Source organism: Scyliorhinus canicula, chromosome 4 (assembly GCF_902713615.1).
Source record: "Scyliorhinus canicula chromosome 4, sScyCan1.1, whole genome shotgun sequence".
Lineage (NCBI taxonomy): Eukaryota > Metazoa > Chordata > Chondrichthyes > Carcharhiniformes > Scyliorhinidae > Scyliorhinus > Scyliorhinus canicula.
Window position 1 is genome coordinate 235566242 of NC_052149.1, and position 19540 is coordinate 235585781.

At 48.8% G+C, this 19540-nt stretch overlaps 1 protein-coding gene across 5 annotated transcripts in view; it reads left to right on the forward strand.

The window, feature by feature from the left end:
- The window catches only part of LOC119965489 (protocadherin-10-like), a 631779-nt gene that overhangs the window by 303340 nt on the left and 308899 nt on the right, over positions 1-19540 (forward strand). Inside the window, exon 1 of one of the 5 annotated variants that reach the window (XM_038796309.1) lies at positions 14577-17265. The exons of the other annotated variants lie outside the window; for them this stretch is intronic. Within the exon in view, the coding sequence (XP_038652237.1) occupies positions 14716-17265 (2550 nt within the window). The 5' untranslated portion in view covers positions 14577-14715. Of the gene's footprint in view, positions 1-14576; positions 17266-19540 lie in introns of those variants that run through there. 5 annotated transcript variants of the gene reach the window in all.

Genomic DNA, 19540 nt, shown 5'->3' on the forward strand with positions numbered 1-19540 from the left:
CGCTTCCTCCTCGTGCCCCTTAATGCCATTAAAATCTATGAATATATCTATTTATTTCTTAAATATATTTAGTGACTTGGCCTCCACTGGCTTCTGTGCAAAAAAATTACAGAGGTCCACTACTCATTGTGTGAAGAATATCTTCCATATCTCAATCCTAAATGGTCCCCGTCTCGTGAGAATGTATCCTCTGGTTCCAGACTCCACAACCAAGGAAAACACCCTCCCTGGATTTGGTCTGTCCAGCTCTGGTAAAATATTATACGTTTCAATTGGATCTGTTCTTATCCGATTAAGAGGGAAATAGATAGATCTTTGAGCTCTAATGGGTTAAACGTATATTTTAAAATGGATGTGTGTCGCTGAGTTAAAGGTCCAGCCATGATAATCTTCCGATGTGGACCATGGAGTGAGTGGTCGCATACAAGGCAGCTCCTGCTCCAGGTCACAGAAAAGAGCTCCCTTTAACCAAATGGGGTGGAGTTTTGTTGAAAAGACGTCGATGATTGTTGGAGGAGTACTTCCCCCGGGAAATAATATGTCTCTTGGTTACCAGACCCGGCAGAAAACAGTGAGAGATTTGGCTGAAAATTTGGAGCAGACTTGTGCTGCAGCAACAACAAAAGCCTCTTTAACCATGCAGGCGGGGGAAGGCCTAATGCAACCTGATCGGACAATGCTTGGGAACAGGGCTGCTGGCACTTTTCAATGGTTGGGAGCATATTTGAATTGGATGTTGAGATTGGGGCATGCTCGTCTTTTCTTTTTTGGGTGTGGTTGCTGGTTACTGTTGGGATGGTGAGGGGTTGGAAGGTCTGTGTGGGGCTGGATGTTCCGTACCCCCCCCCCCCCATCCTCTTTTTTTAGGGATGTTTATGTTTAACATTTGTTTGTTTGCTTTTTGAGATGGCTGCCTGGAGTTCAGGAGAAGTATTGTTTGGCTGGGGGAGGGTAAGGTCAACAGGGAGTCTTCCACCTTGAGCTGACGAGTTGGGGGGTGGGGGGGGGGGGGGGGGGGGGGGGGGGGGGGGGTAGTGAGAGGTCATTGGTAAGAGCCTTTGAACAATGAACAAAGAACAAAGAAAATTACAGCAGAGGAACAGGCCCTTCTGCCCTCCCAACCTGTGCCGATCCAGATCCTTTATCTAAACCTGTCTCCTATTTTCCAAGGTCTACTTCCCTCTGTTCCCCGCCCGTTCATATATCTGTCTAGATGCATCTTAAATTATGCTATCATGCCCGCCTCTACCACCTCCACTGGCAAAGCGTTCCAGGCACCCACCACCTAAAAAAGATTCCACGCACATCTCCCTTAAACTTTCCCCCTCTCACCTTGAAATCGTGACCCCTTGTAATTGACAACCCGACTCTTGGAAAAAGCTTGTTGCTATCCACCCTGTCCATAGCTCTCATAATTTTGTAGACCTCAATCAGGTCCCCCCTCAACCTCCGTCTTTCCAACGAAAACAATCCTAATCTACTCAAGCCTTTCTTCATAGCTAGCACCCCCAAACCAGGCAACATCCTGGTGAAGCTCCTCTGCACCCTCTCTAAAGCATCCACATCCTTCTGGTAATGTAGCGACCAGAACTGCACGCAGTATTCCAAATGTGGCCTAACCAAAGTCCTATACAACTGTAACATGACCTGCCGACTCTTGTACTCAATATCCCTTCCGATGTAGGCAAGCATGGTGTATACCTTCTTGACCACTCTTTCCACCTGCGTTGCCACCTTCAGGGTACAATGGACCTGAACTCCCAGATCTCTCTGTACATCAATTTTCCCCAGGACTCTCCGATTGACCATATAGTCCGCTCTTGAATTTGATCTTCCAAAATGCATCACCTCGCATTTGCCTGGATTGAACTCCATCTGCCATTTCTCCGCCCAACTCTCCAATCTATCTCTATTTTGTTGTATTCTCTGACAGTCCTCCGCGCTATCTGCATCTCAACCAATCTTAGTATCATCTGAAAACTTGCTAATCAGACCTATACCTTCCTCCAGGTCATTTATGTATATCACAAACAACAGTGGTCCGGGCACGGATCCCTGTGGAACACCACTAGTCACCCTTCTCAATTTTGAGACACTCCCTTCCACCACTACTCTCTGTCTCCTGTTGCCCAGCCAGTTCTTTATCCATCCAGCTAGTACACCCTGAACACCATACGACTTCACTTTTTCCATCAACCTGCTATGGGAAACTTTATCAAACGCCTTACTAAAGTCCATGTATATGACATCTACAGCCCTTCCCTCATCAATTAACTTTGTCACTTCCTCAAAGAATTATATTAGGTTTGTAAGACATGACCCTCCCTGCACAAAACCATGCTGCCTATCACTGATATGTCTATTTTCTTCCAGATGTGAATAGATCCTATCCCTCAGTATCTTCTCCAACAGTTTGCCTACCACTGACGTCAAGCTCACAGGTCTATAATTCACTGGATTATCCCTGCTACCCTTCTTAAACAAAGGGACAACATTAGCAATTCTCCAGTCCTCCGGGACCTTCCCCGTGCTGAAGGATGCTGCAAAGATATCTGTTCAGGCCCCAGCTATTTCGACCCTCGCTTCCCTCAGTAACCTGGGATAGATCCCATCCGGCCCTGGGGACTTGTCCACCTTAATGTCTTTTAGAAAACCCAAAACCTCCCCCTTCCGTATGACAACTTGACCTAGAGTATTTAAACATCCATCCCTAGCCTCAACATCCGTCCTGTCCCTCTCCTTGGTGAATACCGATGCAATGTACTCATTAAGAATCTCACCCATTTCCTCTGACTCCATGCATAAATTCCCTCTTTTGTCTTTGAGTGGGCCAATCCTTTCGCTAGTTACCCTCTTGCTCCTTATATACGAATAAAAGGCTTTAGGATATTTCTTAACCCTGTTAGCCAAAGATATTTCATGACCCCTTTTAGCCCCCTTTATTGCGCATTTGGGATTCGTCCTACTTTCCCGATATTCCTCCAAAGCTTCATCAGTTTTGAGTTGCCTCAATCTTATGTATGTTTCATTTTTCATCTTAGCAAGTCTCACAATTTCACCTATCATCCATGGTTCCCTAATCTTGCCATTTCTATCCCTCATTTTCACAGGGACATGTCTGTCCTGCACTCTAATCAATCTTTCCTTAAAAGCCTCCCACATTTCAAATGTGGATTTACCCTTAAACAGCTGCTCCCAATCCACATTCCCTCGCTCCTGCCGAATGTTGTTATACTCTGCCTTTCCCCAATTTAGCACTCTTCCTTTCGGACCACTCTCGTCCTTGTCCATGAGTATTCTAAAACTTACGGAATTGTGATCGCTATTCCCAAAGTAATCACCGTCTGAAACATCAACCACCTGGCTGGGATCATTCCCCAATTCCAGGTCCAGTATGGCCCCTTCCCGAGTTGGACTATTTACATACTGCTCTAAAAAATTCTGGATACTCCTTACAAATTCTGCTCCATCTACGCCTCCAACACTACATGAATCCCATTCAATGTTGGGGAAGTTAAAATCTCCCATCACAACCACCCTATTGCTCTTACATTTTTCTATAATCTGTCTGCATATTTGTACCTCTACATCATGCTCGCTTTTGGGAGGCCTGTAGTAAAGTCCCAACAATGTTACTGCACCCTTCCTATTTCTTAGCTCCACCCATATTTCCTCAGTGCTCGAATCCTCCATAGTGTCCTCCTTAATCACAGCTGTGATTCCATCTCTGACTAGTAATGCAATTCCTCCACCCCTTCTACCTCCCTCTCTATCCCTCCTGAAGCATCTATACCCTGGGATATTCAGTTGCCAGTCCTGCCCTTCCCTCAACCAAGTCTCAGTAATACCAATAACATCATATTCCCAGGTACTAATCCAAGCCCTGCGTTCATCTGGTTTACCTGTTACACTTCTCGCATTAAAACAAATGCACCTCAGATCACCTGACACATTGCGTTCATCGTCTCTTCCCTGTCTACTCTTCCCCTTAGTCACATTGAGTTTATTGTCTAGTACCTCACTGGCTTTAGTTGCTGCCTCTTTACTGATCTCTGACTTCCTAATCTGGTTCCCATCCCCCTGCCAGATTAGTTTAAAACCTCCCCAACAGTTTTAGCAAAAACTGGACATTGGTTCCAGTCCTCCCCTGGTGTAGACCATCCGGTTTGTAATGGTCCGGCCGCCCCCAGAACTGGTTCCAATGTCCCAAAAATATGAACCCCTCCCTCCTGCAACATCTCTCAAGCCATTCATTCTGACTATTCTTGAATTTCTACTCTGACTGTCCAGTGGCACTGGTAGCAATCCTGATATTTCTGCGTTTGAGGTCCTACTTTTTAACTTAACTCATAGATGGTTATGCTTGTGAACGGAAGGAAGGTGATGGGGGAGAAGGCCGCGAGGGGTGGCCGGGGGAGGGGGAAGGGGAACATGGAGGGGAGAGGGGAGGAGGGCATGGGGTGAGGGGGAAAGGCTGGGAGATTGTTGCGACGTGGCAGGAGGCAAGAGATGACATGGTCATGGGAAGAGAAAGGGGCCATTTGGGACGGACTAAATACAGGGTGGAATTAAAGGGCCGGGAGTTAATTGGGAAAGATGACAGATGATAGAGGGGATTGGAGGCATAAGCTTGGCAGAATTTGTGTGAGGTGGCCAGGACTCGATGGCAACATCAAGAATCATGTCAAAAGCATCAAAAGCTCTCATCGGAAGCACCGTAACTTCACACCTGGGCGTGGCGAGGCCAGTGCTGGGTACATTACACACCGATTTTGCTGTACCTTTTCAAAAGTCAAAGCTCATGCGACTCATTGAAGCGCACTTAAAATTGTTGGACGTTTACCGGATGCCATCCGCCACTTTCAGGGTTGCTATCGTGAAGATGTACCATTCACTTGAATCCAAGGCATCCCGGAGGTGCTCTTTACTGATACGTATACCCCTAATACTAGTGTTGGGCTGGCTAGATGTATACAAAACTGGCTTGGTTATAAAAGACAGAGAGTAGTGGTGGAACGGTTTATTTCACAATGGAGATCTGTAGCTTGTGGTATTGCACAGGGATCAGTGCTGGGACCTATGATTTTTGTAGTATATAGAACTGATCTGGGGGAAAATGTGGGACGCCTCATTAGTAAGTTTGTGGATGAAACAAAAATTGGCGGAGTTGCTGATCGTGCCTAGGATTGTCACAGGATAGAACAGGATATAGATAGATTGGAGACTTGGGAACAGAAATTGCAGATGGAGTTTAATCCGGACAAATGCGAGGTGATGCATTTCGGAGGATCAAATATAGATATGAATTATAATGTAATTGGCAGAACTCTTAGGAAAATAATATTCAGGGAGCGTGCAGGTCCACAGTTCCCTAAAAGTGGCAACACAGGTGGTCAAGGTGATTTAGAAGGCACATGGCATGCTTACCATTTTAAGCATTGAGTAATTTATTCGCATAACAAGTAGGCTTACATTAACACTGCAATGAAGTTAATGTGAAAATCCCCGAGTCGCCACACTCCTGCGACTGCTCGGGTACATTGAGGGAGAATTCAGAATTTCCAATTCACCTAACAAGCATTTGTTTCGTGACTTGTGGCAGGAAACCAGAGCACCCAGCGGAAACTCACGCAGACACGGGGTGAACGTGCAGACTCCGCATGGACAGTGACCAAAACCAGGAATCAATCCTGGGTCCATGGCGCTGTGAAGCAACAGTGCTAACCACTGTGCACCGGTGCCGCCCTTGCAGGGGTTCTAAAATCAAGTTGCAGCTATATAAAACATTGGTTTGGCCGTATTTGGAGTATTGCGTGCAGTTTTGGTCACCAGGTTATCAGAAAGATGTGGAAGCATTGGAGAGAGTGCAAACACGGTTCACCAGGATGTTGCCTGGTCTCGAGGGTGTTGGCTGTGAGGAGATGCTTAATAAACTCGGATTGTTTGCATTCAAAAGACGGAGGCTGAGGGGAGACCTGACAGAGGTCTACAAAATTATGAGAGACATAGACAGGCTGGATAGTCAGAGAGTTTTTTCAAGGGTGGAAGTGTCATGTACAAAGTGGCACAAGTTCAAGGTGAGAGGGGAAACGTTTAAGGGAGATGTGTTGGACAAGTTGTTCACAGAGAGAGTGGTGGGTGCCTGGAACGCGCTGCCACAAGATGTGGCGGGAGCAGGCACATTAGCAACAATAAACAGGCATCTGGATGGGTACAAAAATAGGAAGGAAATCGGACCGATTAAGGGCAGAAGGATTTTTTTTTTTTAAATAATTTTTATTCAAAATTTTCATAAACTATCAACAACAGGCAGCACGGTGGCCTAGTGGTTAGCATAACCGCCTCACGGCGCTGAGGTCCCAGGTTCGATCCCGGCTCTGGGTCACTGTCCATGTGGAGTTTGCACATTCTCCCCGTGTTTGCGTGGGTTTCACCCCCACAACCCAAAAATGTGCAGAGTAGGTGTATTGGCCATGCTAAATTGCCCCTTAATTGGAAAAAATAATTGGGTAATCTAAATTAAAAAAAAAAAAAACAAATAATCTATCAACAACAAAAAGTAACATTTTTTTTTACAAAGAACAGAAAAAAGAAAAAAACAGTACCCCCCCCCCCCCCCCGCATACACAAAGGAAGAGGTACATTAACACGCGCCATTCGCACAAAACACGCGCCCGCCCTTTCGACAAACCCCCCCCCCCCCGTGTATACTTGGAGAAAGAAATCAATCAACGCCCGCCATTAGCATAGAGCAACTGTGCCCGTCCCTCCAGTCCAAAACAACAAAACATCCCCCCCCCCCCCTCCCTCCCTCCCCCCCTTCCCCCTCGGGCTGCTGCTGCTGCTGGCCTTTTCCTATTGTTCTGCCAGGAAATTCAGAATTGGCTGCCCCCTCCTGAAAAACCCCTGCACTGATCCCCTTAGGGCAAATTTCACCTTCTCTAATTTAAGAAACCCTGCCATATCGTTGACCCAGGCCTCCACGCTTGGGGGCCTCACATCCTTCCACTGAAGAAGAATCCTCCGTCGGGCTACTACGGATGCAAAGGCAAGAACACCGGCCTCTTTCTCCTCCTGCACTCCCGGCTCCACTGCAACCCCACAAATTGCGAGCCCCCAGCCCGGATTGACCCTGGATACTACGACCCTCGACACCGTCCTCGATACGCCCTTCCAAAATTCCCCCAGTGCTGGGCAACCCGGAACATATGGGCATGATTTGCTGGGCTCCCTGAGCACCTGATACACCTGTCCTCACTCCCGAAGAACCGACTCATCCTTGTCCCCGTCATGTGAGCCCTATGCAGCACCTTAAACTGTATGAGGCCAATCCTCGCACAAGAAGAGGAGGAGTTCACCCTCCCCAGGGCGTCCGCCGACGTCCCCTCCTCTATCTCCTCACCCAGCTCCTCCTCCCATTTATCCTTCAGCTCCTCGACCGAGGCCTCATCCATCTCCTGCATCACCTGGTACGCTGCCGAGATCCTTCCCTCACCAACCCACACCCCCGAGAGCACCCTGTGCTGAATCACACGCGGTGGCAGCAGAGGAAACTCCACCACCTGCTACCTGACAAATGCCCTTACCTGCATGTACCTGAAGGTGCACCCCGTGGGGAGCCCGAACTTCCCCTCCAGCACACCCAGGATCGCAAACTTCCCATCTACAAACAGGTCCCTCAACCTCCTGATACATACCCTGTGCCAACTCAGGAACCCGCCATCAATCCTCCCTGGGACAAACCAGTGGTTGCCCCGTATCGGGGTCCCCATCGAGGCCCCCACCTCCCCCCTGAGCCGCCTCCATTGCCCCCAAATTTTGAGGGTAGCTGCCACCACCGGGCTCGTGGTATACGTCGTTGGCGGGAGCGGCAGCGGCGCCGTTACCAGCGCCTCTAGGCTCGTGCCCAGACAGGACACCATCTCCATTCTCTTCCATACTGCCCCCTCCCCCTCCATCACCCATTTATGCACCATCGCTGCATTGGCAGAACAGTAGTACCCAAAGAGGTTGGGCAGCGCCAGCCCCCCCCCCCCCTGTCCCTGCCCCACTCCAAGAACACCGTTCTCACCCTCGGGGTCCCGTGTGCCCGTAATGCTCTTATTAACCCGCCGGAAAAAGGCCTTCGAGATAAGGATGGGGAGGCACTGGAACAGGAAGAGAAACCTCGGGAGCACCGTCATTTTGACTGACTGTACCCTACCCGCCAGAGACAGCGGCAACATGTCCCACCTCTTAAACTGCTCCTCCATTTGCTCCACCAACCTCGTGAGATTAAGCTTATGCAAGGCCCCACAACTCCTGGCCACCTGAACCCCCAATTACCTGAAGCACCTCTCCGCCCTTTTCAGTGGAAGCCTGCCAATTCCCCCCTCCTGATCCCCTAGGTGTACCGCAAACAGCTCGCTCTTCCCCAAGTTGAGCTTGTATCCTGAGAAATACCCAAATTCCCGGAGTATCCCAATCACTTCCGGCATTCCCCCCCACCAGGTCCGCCACATACAACAATAGGTCATCTGCATAGAGCGACACTCAGTGCTCCTCCCCGCCCCGGACCAGCTCCCTCCAACTCCCCGACTCCCTCAGCACCATAGCCAGGGGTTCAATTGCCAGCGCAAAGAGCAGAGGGGACAAGGGACACCCCTGCCTCATCCCTCAGAATAGCCGAAAATCTCCAACCTCCTCCTATTCGTGGCCACGCTCAGCATCGGGGCCTCATACAACAGCCTCACCCAACTAACAAACCCCTCCCCAAACCCGAACCTTTCCAACACCTCCCACAAGTACCCCCACTCAACCCTATCAAAGGCCTTCTCCGCGTCCAGCACCACCACAATCTCCGCCTCCCTTTCTACTGCTGGCATCATTATAACGTTCAAGAGACTCCTTATGTTGGTGTTCAGCTGCCTCCCCTTCACAAACCCCATTTGATCTTCGTGGATAACCTGCGGCACACAGTCCTCTATCCTCACAGCCAAGATCTTTGCCAACAGCTTGGCGTCCACATTCAAAAGTGAGATCGGCCTGTATGATCAACACTGCAGGGGATCCTTGTCCCGCTTAAGAATCAGGGAGATCAGCACCTGAGATATCATCGGGGGCAAAGCCCCCCCTTCCGTTGCCTTGTTAAAAGTCCTAACCAACATGGACCCAACAGGTCTGCATACTTCTTGTAAAATTCAGCCGGGAACCCACCAGGACCCGGCGCCTTCCCCGACTGCATGCTCCCTATCCCTTTGACCAGCTCCTCCAGCTCAACCGGCTCCCCCAGTCCCTCCACCTGTCCCTCCTCCACCCTCGGGAAACTCAGCCTGTCCAAAAAGTGCCCCATCCCCCCTCCTCCGCCGGGGGTTCGGACCGATACAGTTTCTCATAAAAGTCCCGGACGACTCCATTAATGTCTACCCCCTTTCGCACCACATTTCCTCCCCGATCCTTAACTCCACCAATCTCCCTAGCCGCATCCAGCTGACGGAGCTGGTGTGCCAGCATCCTGCTCGCATTCTCCCCATATTCATATACCGCACCCTGTGCCTTCCTCCACTGAGCTTCTGCCTTTCCGGTGGTCAACAAGTCGAACTCAACCTGGAGGCTGCACAGCTCCCTCAGCAATCCCTCCTCCGGGGCCTCCGCGCATCTCCTGTCCACCCTCACCATCTCCCCTAGCAATCTCTCCCTCTCTCTCTGCTCCCTTCTCTCCCTGTGGGCTCCAATGGAGATCAACTCCCCCCAACCACCGCCTTCAGCGCCTGCCAGGCCGTCCTCACCCGGACCTCCCCATTGTCATTGGCCTCCAGGTGCCTCTCAATGCATCCTCGAACCAGTCCGCCCACCTTCTCATCCGCCAGCAGCCCCACCTCCGAGGGCCAAAGTGGGCGCTGGTCTCTCTCCTCCCCCAGCCCGAGGTCCACCCAGTGAGAGGCATGGTCGGAAATGGCTATCGCCGAATACTCAGCATCCTCCACCCTCGCAATCAGTGCCCTACTCATAACGAAGAAGTCGTTCCGGGAATAGGCCTTATGCACATGGGAGAAGTATGAAAATTCCCTGGCCCTTGGCCTCGCAAACCTCCATGGATCCACCCCTCCCATCTGGTCCATAAACCCCTCAACGCCTTAACCGCCGAAGGCCTCCTACCCGTCCTGGAACTGAATCGATCCAGTGGCGGATCCAGCACCGTGTTGAAATCCCCCCCCCATTATCAGACCCCCGCCTCCAAATCTAGAATCCGGCCCAACATGCACCGCATGAAACCCGCATTGTCCCAATTCAGGGCGTATATATTAACCAGCACCACCCGTTCCTCTTGCAGCTTGCCACTCACCATCACATACCTCCCGCCACTGTCTGCCACCACATTCGATGCCTCAAACAACACCCTGTTCCCCACCAGGATCGCCACTCCCCGATTTTGTGCATCCAGCCCCGAATGAAACACTTGGCTCACCCATCCCTTCCTCAATCTAACCTGATCCGCCACCTTCAGGTACATCACCTGAAGCATGGCCACATCCGCCTTCAGCCCCTTCAGGTGCGCAAACACTCGGGCCCGTTTGACCGGCCCATTCAGTGTCCTCACATTCCAGGTGATCAGCCGGATCAGGGGACCGCCTGCCCCCCCTCCCCTGTCGGCTAGCCATCACCCTTCCGCAATCCGCCATGTGCCCATGCCCCCCGCTCAGCCCGTTCCCCACAGCGACAGACCCCCATCTCGACCCCCTCTACAAGCTCCAGCTCTGCCTTGGCCATTCCAGCAGCAGCCCGGTACTCCCCCTCTTTCCCCCTCCAAACCCACCCACCCCCCCCCCCCAAGCTAGGGCCCCCCTAGCTGCGTAACCCCTTCCATTATACTTCCGTATGTCAGCCGACTCCTGCTGACCCCGGCTGCTCCCGCCACCCCAACGACTCCCCCCCAGTGCAACACAACCACCTCCCCAGTGCCGGCCCCACCCACCACTCCTCTAGCGCGGGAGAAAAGCCTGCGCTTCCATCCCAAGCCCCGCCGCCCTGACCCAAAACGTGGGAAAAGATGGGCACATGACCCAACGGGACCGCGAACCCCACCCAAACTCTCAACCAGTGAACAAAATACAGACCCCAACCATGACAAAACACCCAAATAAACAGATAACAGACCCAAACAACAGGAAAAAAAAAGCAGAACAACAAAAAAAGATCATCCAATAGAACCGATAAAGCGAAAGGATACCCAGGAGAGCAAAGCCTCCGGGCTGTATACAGCATTCCCCAGCCCTCAGTCCTCAGTTCAACTCCATCTTCTCTGCCTGAATAAAAGTCCTGGCTTCCTCAGGGGAGTCAAAATATAGCTGGTGATCTTTATATGTGACCCACAGGTGTGCCGGCTGTAACAAGGCAAACCTGACGCCCTTCTTGTGAAGCACTGCCTTCACCCAGTTCAAGCCAGCCCTTCTCTTCACCACCTCCGCACTCCAGTCCTGGTATATCCTGACCTCCGCATTCTCCCACTTGCTACTCCTCTCCTTCTTCGCCCAAGGCAGCACACACTCGCGGTCGACAAAGCGGTGAAAATGGACCAGCACCGCCCGAGGCGGCTCATTTGGCCTGGGTTTCCTCAGCAGCATCCGATGCGCACCCTCCAGCTCCAAAGGCCCCTGGAACAACCTCGCACCCATTAGTGTGTTCAGCACCATGGCCACATAGGCCCCCAAATCCGAACCTTCCAGCCCCTCTGGGAGGCCTAGGATCCGCCGGTTCTTCCGACGGGCCCGGTTCAACATCTCCTCCATCCTCGCTGACAACTTCTTATGGAGTGCTTCGTGCGACTCCACCTTCACTGCCAGGCCCAGGAGTTCGTCTTCGCCCTCCGAGGCCTTTTGCCGAAGCTCTCGGATCTCCGCACCCTGAGCCGTCTGGATCGCCATAAGCTTGTCCAGGAAGGCCTTAAACGGCTCCAGAATCTCTGCCTTCAGCTCCTTAATGGAGCGCTGAAGCAGCTCCTGCTGCTCTCGCGCCGACTGCTGCCACGCTACTGCTGCTTTCCCGCCCGCCGCCATCTTGCTTCTTCTGCCTCGCACCTTTCTCTGCTCCAAAGCCGATTTTTTGACCGTTCCGCTCCTAGTCCAGGCCATCCACAGGCGGAGAATCGTAGAGAGAGTGTTCCCACACGGGAAAAGTGTAACCAGCACTGCTACGAGCCCTTAAAAGAGGCCGAAAGACCGAAAAAAGCGGGAGCTACCGAACGTGCGGCTTAGCTCCGCATCACCGCAACCGGAAGTCAGAAGGATTTATTTCTAATTAGGACATCATGATTGGCACAGACGTGGGGGACCGAAGGACCGTTTTCTGTGCTGTACTTTTCTTTGTTCTTTGTTCTTTGTTCTACTAACAAGGAATTCTGTCACTTCATGAAGTTGAACAGTGTAAAACAGATTTAGACCGCCCTGAATGGTTTGGCTGAGCGGGGAGTGCAGACCTTTAAGAGAGGCAGAAGGAAACACGCAGTGTGATCCATGGAGACAAAACATTTGCAGTTACTGTTTAACTATCGGACCATACTGCATATAACAACTGAGGTGGAACCGGCAGAATTGCTGATGGTTGAAGTCCGCGGTCCCACCTTAGCATGACATTTCCAACTTTTGGCGGAAAGGTGGATCTCCACAAACAATATCATAGCCAACTAAATCAGGACAGGGGATCCGCCCAAGGGAAACCGTATATGTTTGGAATTTAGGAGATGGTGCCCAGTCAGTAGCAGGGTCTGCAGTGGAGTAGACAGAACCGTCTCTAATATGATAAACATGACAAGCAGCGGGTGGTGTGAAAGCATATGGACCACCTTAAAGGCAGGGAGCTCGTACCAAGCCTGGATACGCCCGAGGAGTCAACTCTTCATCCTTTCCAACCGTCATCCAGAGGCTAAGGGACTACACTCCTCAAGGGTTCAGGACGCAGGAATGCGCGAAATGGAAGATGCAGGGTCAGACATTGAGACAGAAGCATCCATATCCTCTAACCAGGGTGAGACCGCCGAAAGCAGCCCCCAGACGTTCGGTGCAGAAGTGACATTCCCCGACCCGTTGCACACCGTAACCCAGTCCCACAACCTCTGGAAGTGGAAACATGGGCGAAGCACTGAAGGAGACCTGATCAACTCTCAATGACAGAGGAACTTGTGGACTTCGAGGGGGAAGGATGTAAATCTCCCACTTCACTAATGCTTTATGCTTCTGGTTTTTGTACTCAACTTCACGTGGTACCTAGAGAAACCCGGAGATCACTACTTTTCAGGTCTTGCTTACTAATTTCTTACTTAGCTCCCAAAGTTCTTACTTCTGGATCATAAACCTCGTGTTACCTATGACACATTAGCTTTCACATGCAGGCTGATGGCAACCAGCTTTTACTCCCAGCCATGTCTCCACCCTTCCACTGTTTCTATACTGTTTGACTTCTTTTAGAGATCCTAAAAGAAGACTTGCCAGAAGATAATGTATTTCACAGACACTGGAGATCTCCCAGCGCTTGACAGGCAATGACGTTTATTGAAGTGCAGCCACAATATATTACCCAGAACTGGATGGGCAAAACTTCCTCCAATTAAGTATGGATAAGGCCCTGCTCGAGATATCTGGATGGAAGTACATATAATTTGGAATCTAGAATATGTCTGTGTGGTTGATACTGCAAGCAAATGTGGATGGACGGGTGAGGTGGGAGGAGAGATGGTAAAGATTGGTTTTATGAGAATGTTGTCAGGATTGGAAATATGTGTGTGATGAGGAATGGATGAACTGGGTTGTTTTTCCTTTCGGAAGCTGAGGGAATAATTAACTGAGTTGAGAAGCCAGTGAAGAATGTGTTTGTCTTACAAAGATATAAAAGCAGGGAACATAAATTTAATGTAATTGGTGAAACGATTAGAGGGGAGTTGAGAACAACGTTTTTCCATGCTGAGTGTGGTGGGGGTCCGTAACTTACTACCTGACAGGATGCTTGTGATAGAGACAATCATCATATTAAAATATATGGGGATATGCTCTTGACCTCTCAGAATCAACAGAGTGTTGGAATGAGGAATGCAGTGTGGGATTAGGCTCATTAGCGCTTTAACTGCAGACAAAGAAATAAGGCAGGAATGTGGCCTAAATACGCTCTGTGTCTGTTTACATTTAAAAATCAGAAATTTCAATTTCCTATCAGCTTATTTCCCAGAATTATTTAGCGATCCATCCCTTTGCTATAAATTATTGCTACAACCAGCAAACAAAATCAATTGTATGGTTTATTTAATGAATTTGGAAAGGTGATCCCAATTATATATCTGTAGTATGGTCATATTAAAAAAACAGATTATCACAGAAATGCAAGCCATGCACATTTTGCATACATTTGGCTGATTATATTTTTGACTGGACAACCAAAAATGCAAGATTGACGCAATTATTTTCGAGACATCCTAGCTTTAAGGAATGCTCAAAAATCCGATTGGATGTTTGCGAGCATTTTTCTATCCACCAACCAGAAGCTACGGTGTGCCTGGAGATCGAGCCGGCCCCTTTCCCTTCCCATCTAGCATTGCACAGTTGCAGCCACAGTCCATTCTGAAACCTGGAGCCGCGCAGCATTCTGAGCGGCATTTACACGCGAAACCAGTGCTGATTTTTCCGATTTGTAAGAAGATCGACAAATAAGCAATGAGCAGATTTTAAAACGCACTGGTGCATTAGTTTAATGCGTTACTTCCATGAGGGATCGTACATTAATTGGAACGAATTGTCGAATCGAGTTGTGGCGCTGAAACAGTTGGGATGCTTTGTGCTGGAAATGCGATATTATAAAGGACACTGGCTGATAAAATGGTCACTGTTGTACTGTGCATTCTCCTTCTGGGATTCCATTTCTTGTCAGATTCGCTATTCAATTCCCGAAGAACTGCAACTCGGCGCCTTTGTTGGGAATATCGCAGATGATTTGGGTTTAAATGTGAAGGAGCTCTCAACTCGGATTTTTCGAATTGTGCCCGGGCCCAGGAAACAGCATTTCGACCTAAATTTGAACAATGGTGAGCTCCTTCTGAAGGAATATATAGACCGAGAAGAACTGTGCGGGTCAAGCACGACGTGCGTGATAAATTTGGAAACAGTGATTGAAAACCCGTTTAGTCTGTACGATGTTGAAGTTGAAATTCTAGATGTAAATGATAACGCACCGGCTTTCCCAAAAAAACAATTCCGCTTTGAAATCTCCGAAGCGACGTCACCAGGAACTCGCTATGCCCTTCAGCGCGCCCACGATCCAGACGTAGGAACCAACTCATTGCAATCCTATCAACTTGATGCAAACGAATATTTTGCTTTAAATGTGGAAAGTCGAAACGGGAATGAAGACATGCCTGTGTTAGTGTTAAAGGGGTCACTGGATAGAGAAAAGACATCGAGTCACAGGTTAGTGCTGATTGCCAAAGACGGAGGGGTCCCGGAGCGATCCGGGTCTGCTCAGATAATAATCAGTGTAAAAGATGCAAATGACAACACTCCTGTGTTCTCCCGGCCAGTTTACAACATCAGCCTGTTAGAGGACGCACCCAAAGGAGCATTGGTAATAAAGTTAAATGCCACTGATTTGGATCACGGTCTCAATGGGGAGATTCTGTACTCTTTTAGTAACCATGCCTCCGGTAGGGTCCGTGAGTTGTTTGGTTTGGATTCCAAAACTGGTGAAATCAGAGTCAGGGGAGACTTAAACAATGAAGAGAAGAGTGTTTTTGAGATAAATGTGCAGGCAACAGATAGGGGACTTTCTGGAATTCCTGCTTATTGTCATGTGTTGGTTCATGTTGTGGATGTCAATGATAATGCCCCAGAAGTGACTGTTGCGACATTGTTCAGTCCAGTTCCTGAAAACTCAGTACCCGGGACAGTTGTAGCTCTGATTAGTGCAACAGATAAAGATTCAGGAGAAAATGGGCGGGTAGAATGTCAAGTCACAGAAGACCTCCCCTTTCAACTCGATTCATCGTCCAAGAAATATTTAACATTGCGCACAAAACAGATGCTTGATCGTGAAAATGTCTCCAGGTATGAAGTCAGAGTTCTGTGCAGTGATTCGGGATCTCCTCCTCTCACATCTGAGAAAGTCATCCTAGTGGAAGTCTCGGATATAAATGACAATGCGCCACGCTTTTCGCAACCTTTATATACAGCTTATGTGACGGAGAACAATGTTATTGGGGCATCTATATTTTCAGTGACAGCTTTTGATCCAGATTTAAACAGGAACTCTCGACTAAACTATTCCATTCAACCGACACAAGTACAGGGCGAGTCAGTATTTAATTACGTCCACATCCAATCAGAAACGGGAACAATATTTTCTCAAAAATCTTTTGACTACGAGAGACTCAAACATTTTCAGTTTGAAGTTCACGTTACGGACACTGGAGTCCCATCACTATCCAGCACCGTCTCTGCAGAGGTAGTTATCCTTGATCAGAATGACAATGCCCCTGTAATCGTACATCCATTGCCTGACTATGGAACTACAATAACAGAGACTGTATCTCGATTTGCAGAACCAGGCTATCTAGTTGCCAAGGTATCGGCCACAGATGCCGACTCTGGTCAGAACGCACACCTCTCTTATCAGATTCTCCAGACTACTGATCCGGGACTGTTTACCATTTCACCTGATACAGGTGAAATTTGGACTATCCGTGGTATTATGAGTAAAGATGTTTTAAAACATAGGTTGGTTATCGCTGCTAAAGACAGCGGTTCCCCACCACTTTCAGCTACAATGACAATTATCTTATCACTGACAGACGGCGGTGCGGAAATGCTTTCTGAAGTGAGCAGCTTGGCAGAAGGTTCTGGTCCTGTTGGTGACATCAGTTATTTCTTAGTTATATCGTTAGGGATAACCTCATCGATTTTCCTCGTCGTTTTAATAGTCCTCGCCCTTACGCTTCACAAAAACAGAAACATGCTTGGTGCACGAAATGGATATGCAAGCGCGTGCTGTTGCCTAGAAACACGAAATTCCATGAATGGAATCCAAAAAGCCAGTAGAAATCTTGGAATAGTTCCGAACTATGTCGAAGTATTTGGAGGTGATCCACTTTCCCAAAGTTTCCGCTATGACACGTGTTCATCTTCAGGTACAGCCCAGAGAGACGCCATGTTTTCTAACAAATACCGTTCATCCAGTTGCAAGAGTAACATTATTAGCGGAAATCAAGAAGTGCTACGAAATGTCAGCTGCAACAACATCCTAAATATAGAGGTGAGCAGCTCCTAAAATCTTATGTATATATGCGTTTGTTTTTCATGTACAGGCATGGACTCGATATTCGCAATGACGAGCCTCTGTGGGAAGTCCAGCATTTTCTCGTTGATGGAAGCAAAATGTCAGTTTGTCGTCTCGAATCTGAATGTATTTTGTTATTTCTGTTCCAAATAGCCACCAAAGGTTAATCCTGTTACAATCTCGGAGTTCTAGAAGAAATGCCAAGGATCATTGCGTAAAAGTGAAACCCAAGATAGCTTGGAGAAACTCGGTTTGTTCTCACTGTCTACGAGATTATGAGGGACATGGACAGAGTGGATAGTCAGAAGCTTTTTCCCAGGATGGTAGCGTCATTTCCTAGGGGACATAGGTTTAAGGTAGGAGGTGCAAAGTTTAAAGGAAATTTACGAGGCACGCTTTTTACGCAGAGGGTGGTGGGAGCCTGGAACTCGCTGCCTGGGGAGGTGGTGGAAGCAAATGACTTTTAAGGGGCGTCTTCACAAACACATGGAGAGGATGGGAATAGAGAAATATGGACCCGGGAAAGGTAGAGGGTTTTGGTTCAGACCGGCAGCATGGTCGGTACAGGATTGGATGGCCGAAGGGCCTGTTCCTGTGCTGTAAATTTCTTTGTTCTTTGCTCCACTGGCGAAATGAATCGCTCAGGTAATTAATGGCTAAAAGACTTAGGGATTCGTCTATTGTCGGTGGCCGCAGTAAAGAAACTGAAATAATCAAGATATTTTATATTCCTTAAAACTCTGCATGGGATTACTGGAATTGAGAAGAGGAATGAGTCATAGATATATCATACTTTTCATTAATTTACCATCGCTGGTTAGGCCAGCATTTACTGTCCATCTCTAGTTGCTCTTCAGATGGTGGTGGTGAGTTGCCTTCTTGAACCGCTGCAGTCCTTGTGGTATAAGTACACCCACGGTGCTATTAGGGAGGGAGTTCCAGGATTTTGCCCCAGTGACAGTGAAGGAACAGCGATACATTTGCAAGTCAGGGTGGTGAGTGACTTGGAGGGAACCAGGTGGTGGGGTTCCCAGGTATATGCTGCTCTTGTCCTTCCAAATGGTAGTGGTCGTGGGTTTGAAGGTTCTGCCGAAGGAATCTTGGTGAGTTACTGCAGTGCATCATGTGAATGGTACACACGGCTGCCACTGTTCATCAGTCCTGGCGGCTGTGAATGTTTGTAGGAGGAACATCACGCGGTATGCTTTGTCCTCTATATTGTCGTGCTTCTTGGAATGTTTTTGGAGCTGCATTCTTCCAGGCAAGTGGAGAGTATTCCATTACACACCTGAATTGTGCTTTGTAGATGGTGGACGGGATTGGAGGATGGGTCAGGAAGTGAGTTACTCGCCGCGGGATTCCTATCCTCTGACCTGCCCTGATAGCCACAATATCAATATGGCTAATCTGGTTCAGTTTCTGATCAATGGTAATCCCAGGATGTTGATTGTGCGGGATTCGGGGATAGCAATTGTATGTCAAGCGGCGATGATTAGATCCTTTCTTGGAGAAGATTATCATTGCCTTGCACTTGTGTGGCACAAATGTAACTTCCCACTTGTCAGCCCAATCCTAGATATTGTCCAGGTCTTGCTGCATTTGGACACTGACTGCTTCATTATCTGAGGAGTCGCGAATGGTCCTAAACATTGTGCAGTCAATTGGAAACATCCCCACTTCTGAACTCATGATGGCAGGGAGGTCACTGATGAAGCACTGAAGATGGTTGGGCCTAGGACACAACCCTGTGGAACTCCTGTAGTGATGTCCTGGAGTTGCGATGATTGTCATCCAACCAGCACAACCATTTATCTTTGTGCCAGGTATGCTCCAACCAATGGTGATTTTCCCCTGATTACCATTGACTCCAGTTTAGCTCGGGCTCCTTGATGCCATACTCAGTCAAAGGTTGCATTGACGTCATGGTCAGTGACTCAAACCTCAACTCTTACATTCAGCTCGTTTGTCCATGTTTGAACAAAGGCTGTAATGAAGTCAGGAGCTGAGTAATCCTAGAAGAACCCAAGCTAATCGTCCGTGAGCAGGTTATTGCTGAGTAAGTGCTGCTTGATAATACTGTTGAGAAAACCATTTGCTCTTGATGGAGAGTAGACCGATAGGGCGGTAACTTGGTAGGTTGCATTTTTCCTGTATCTTTTCTACAGGACACACCTGGGTAATTTTTCACATTGCCGGGTAGATACCAGTGTTGTAGCAGTACTAGAACAGCTTAGGCCAGAACTGCGGCAAG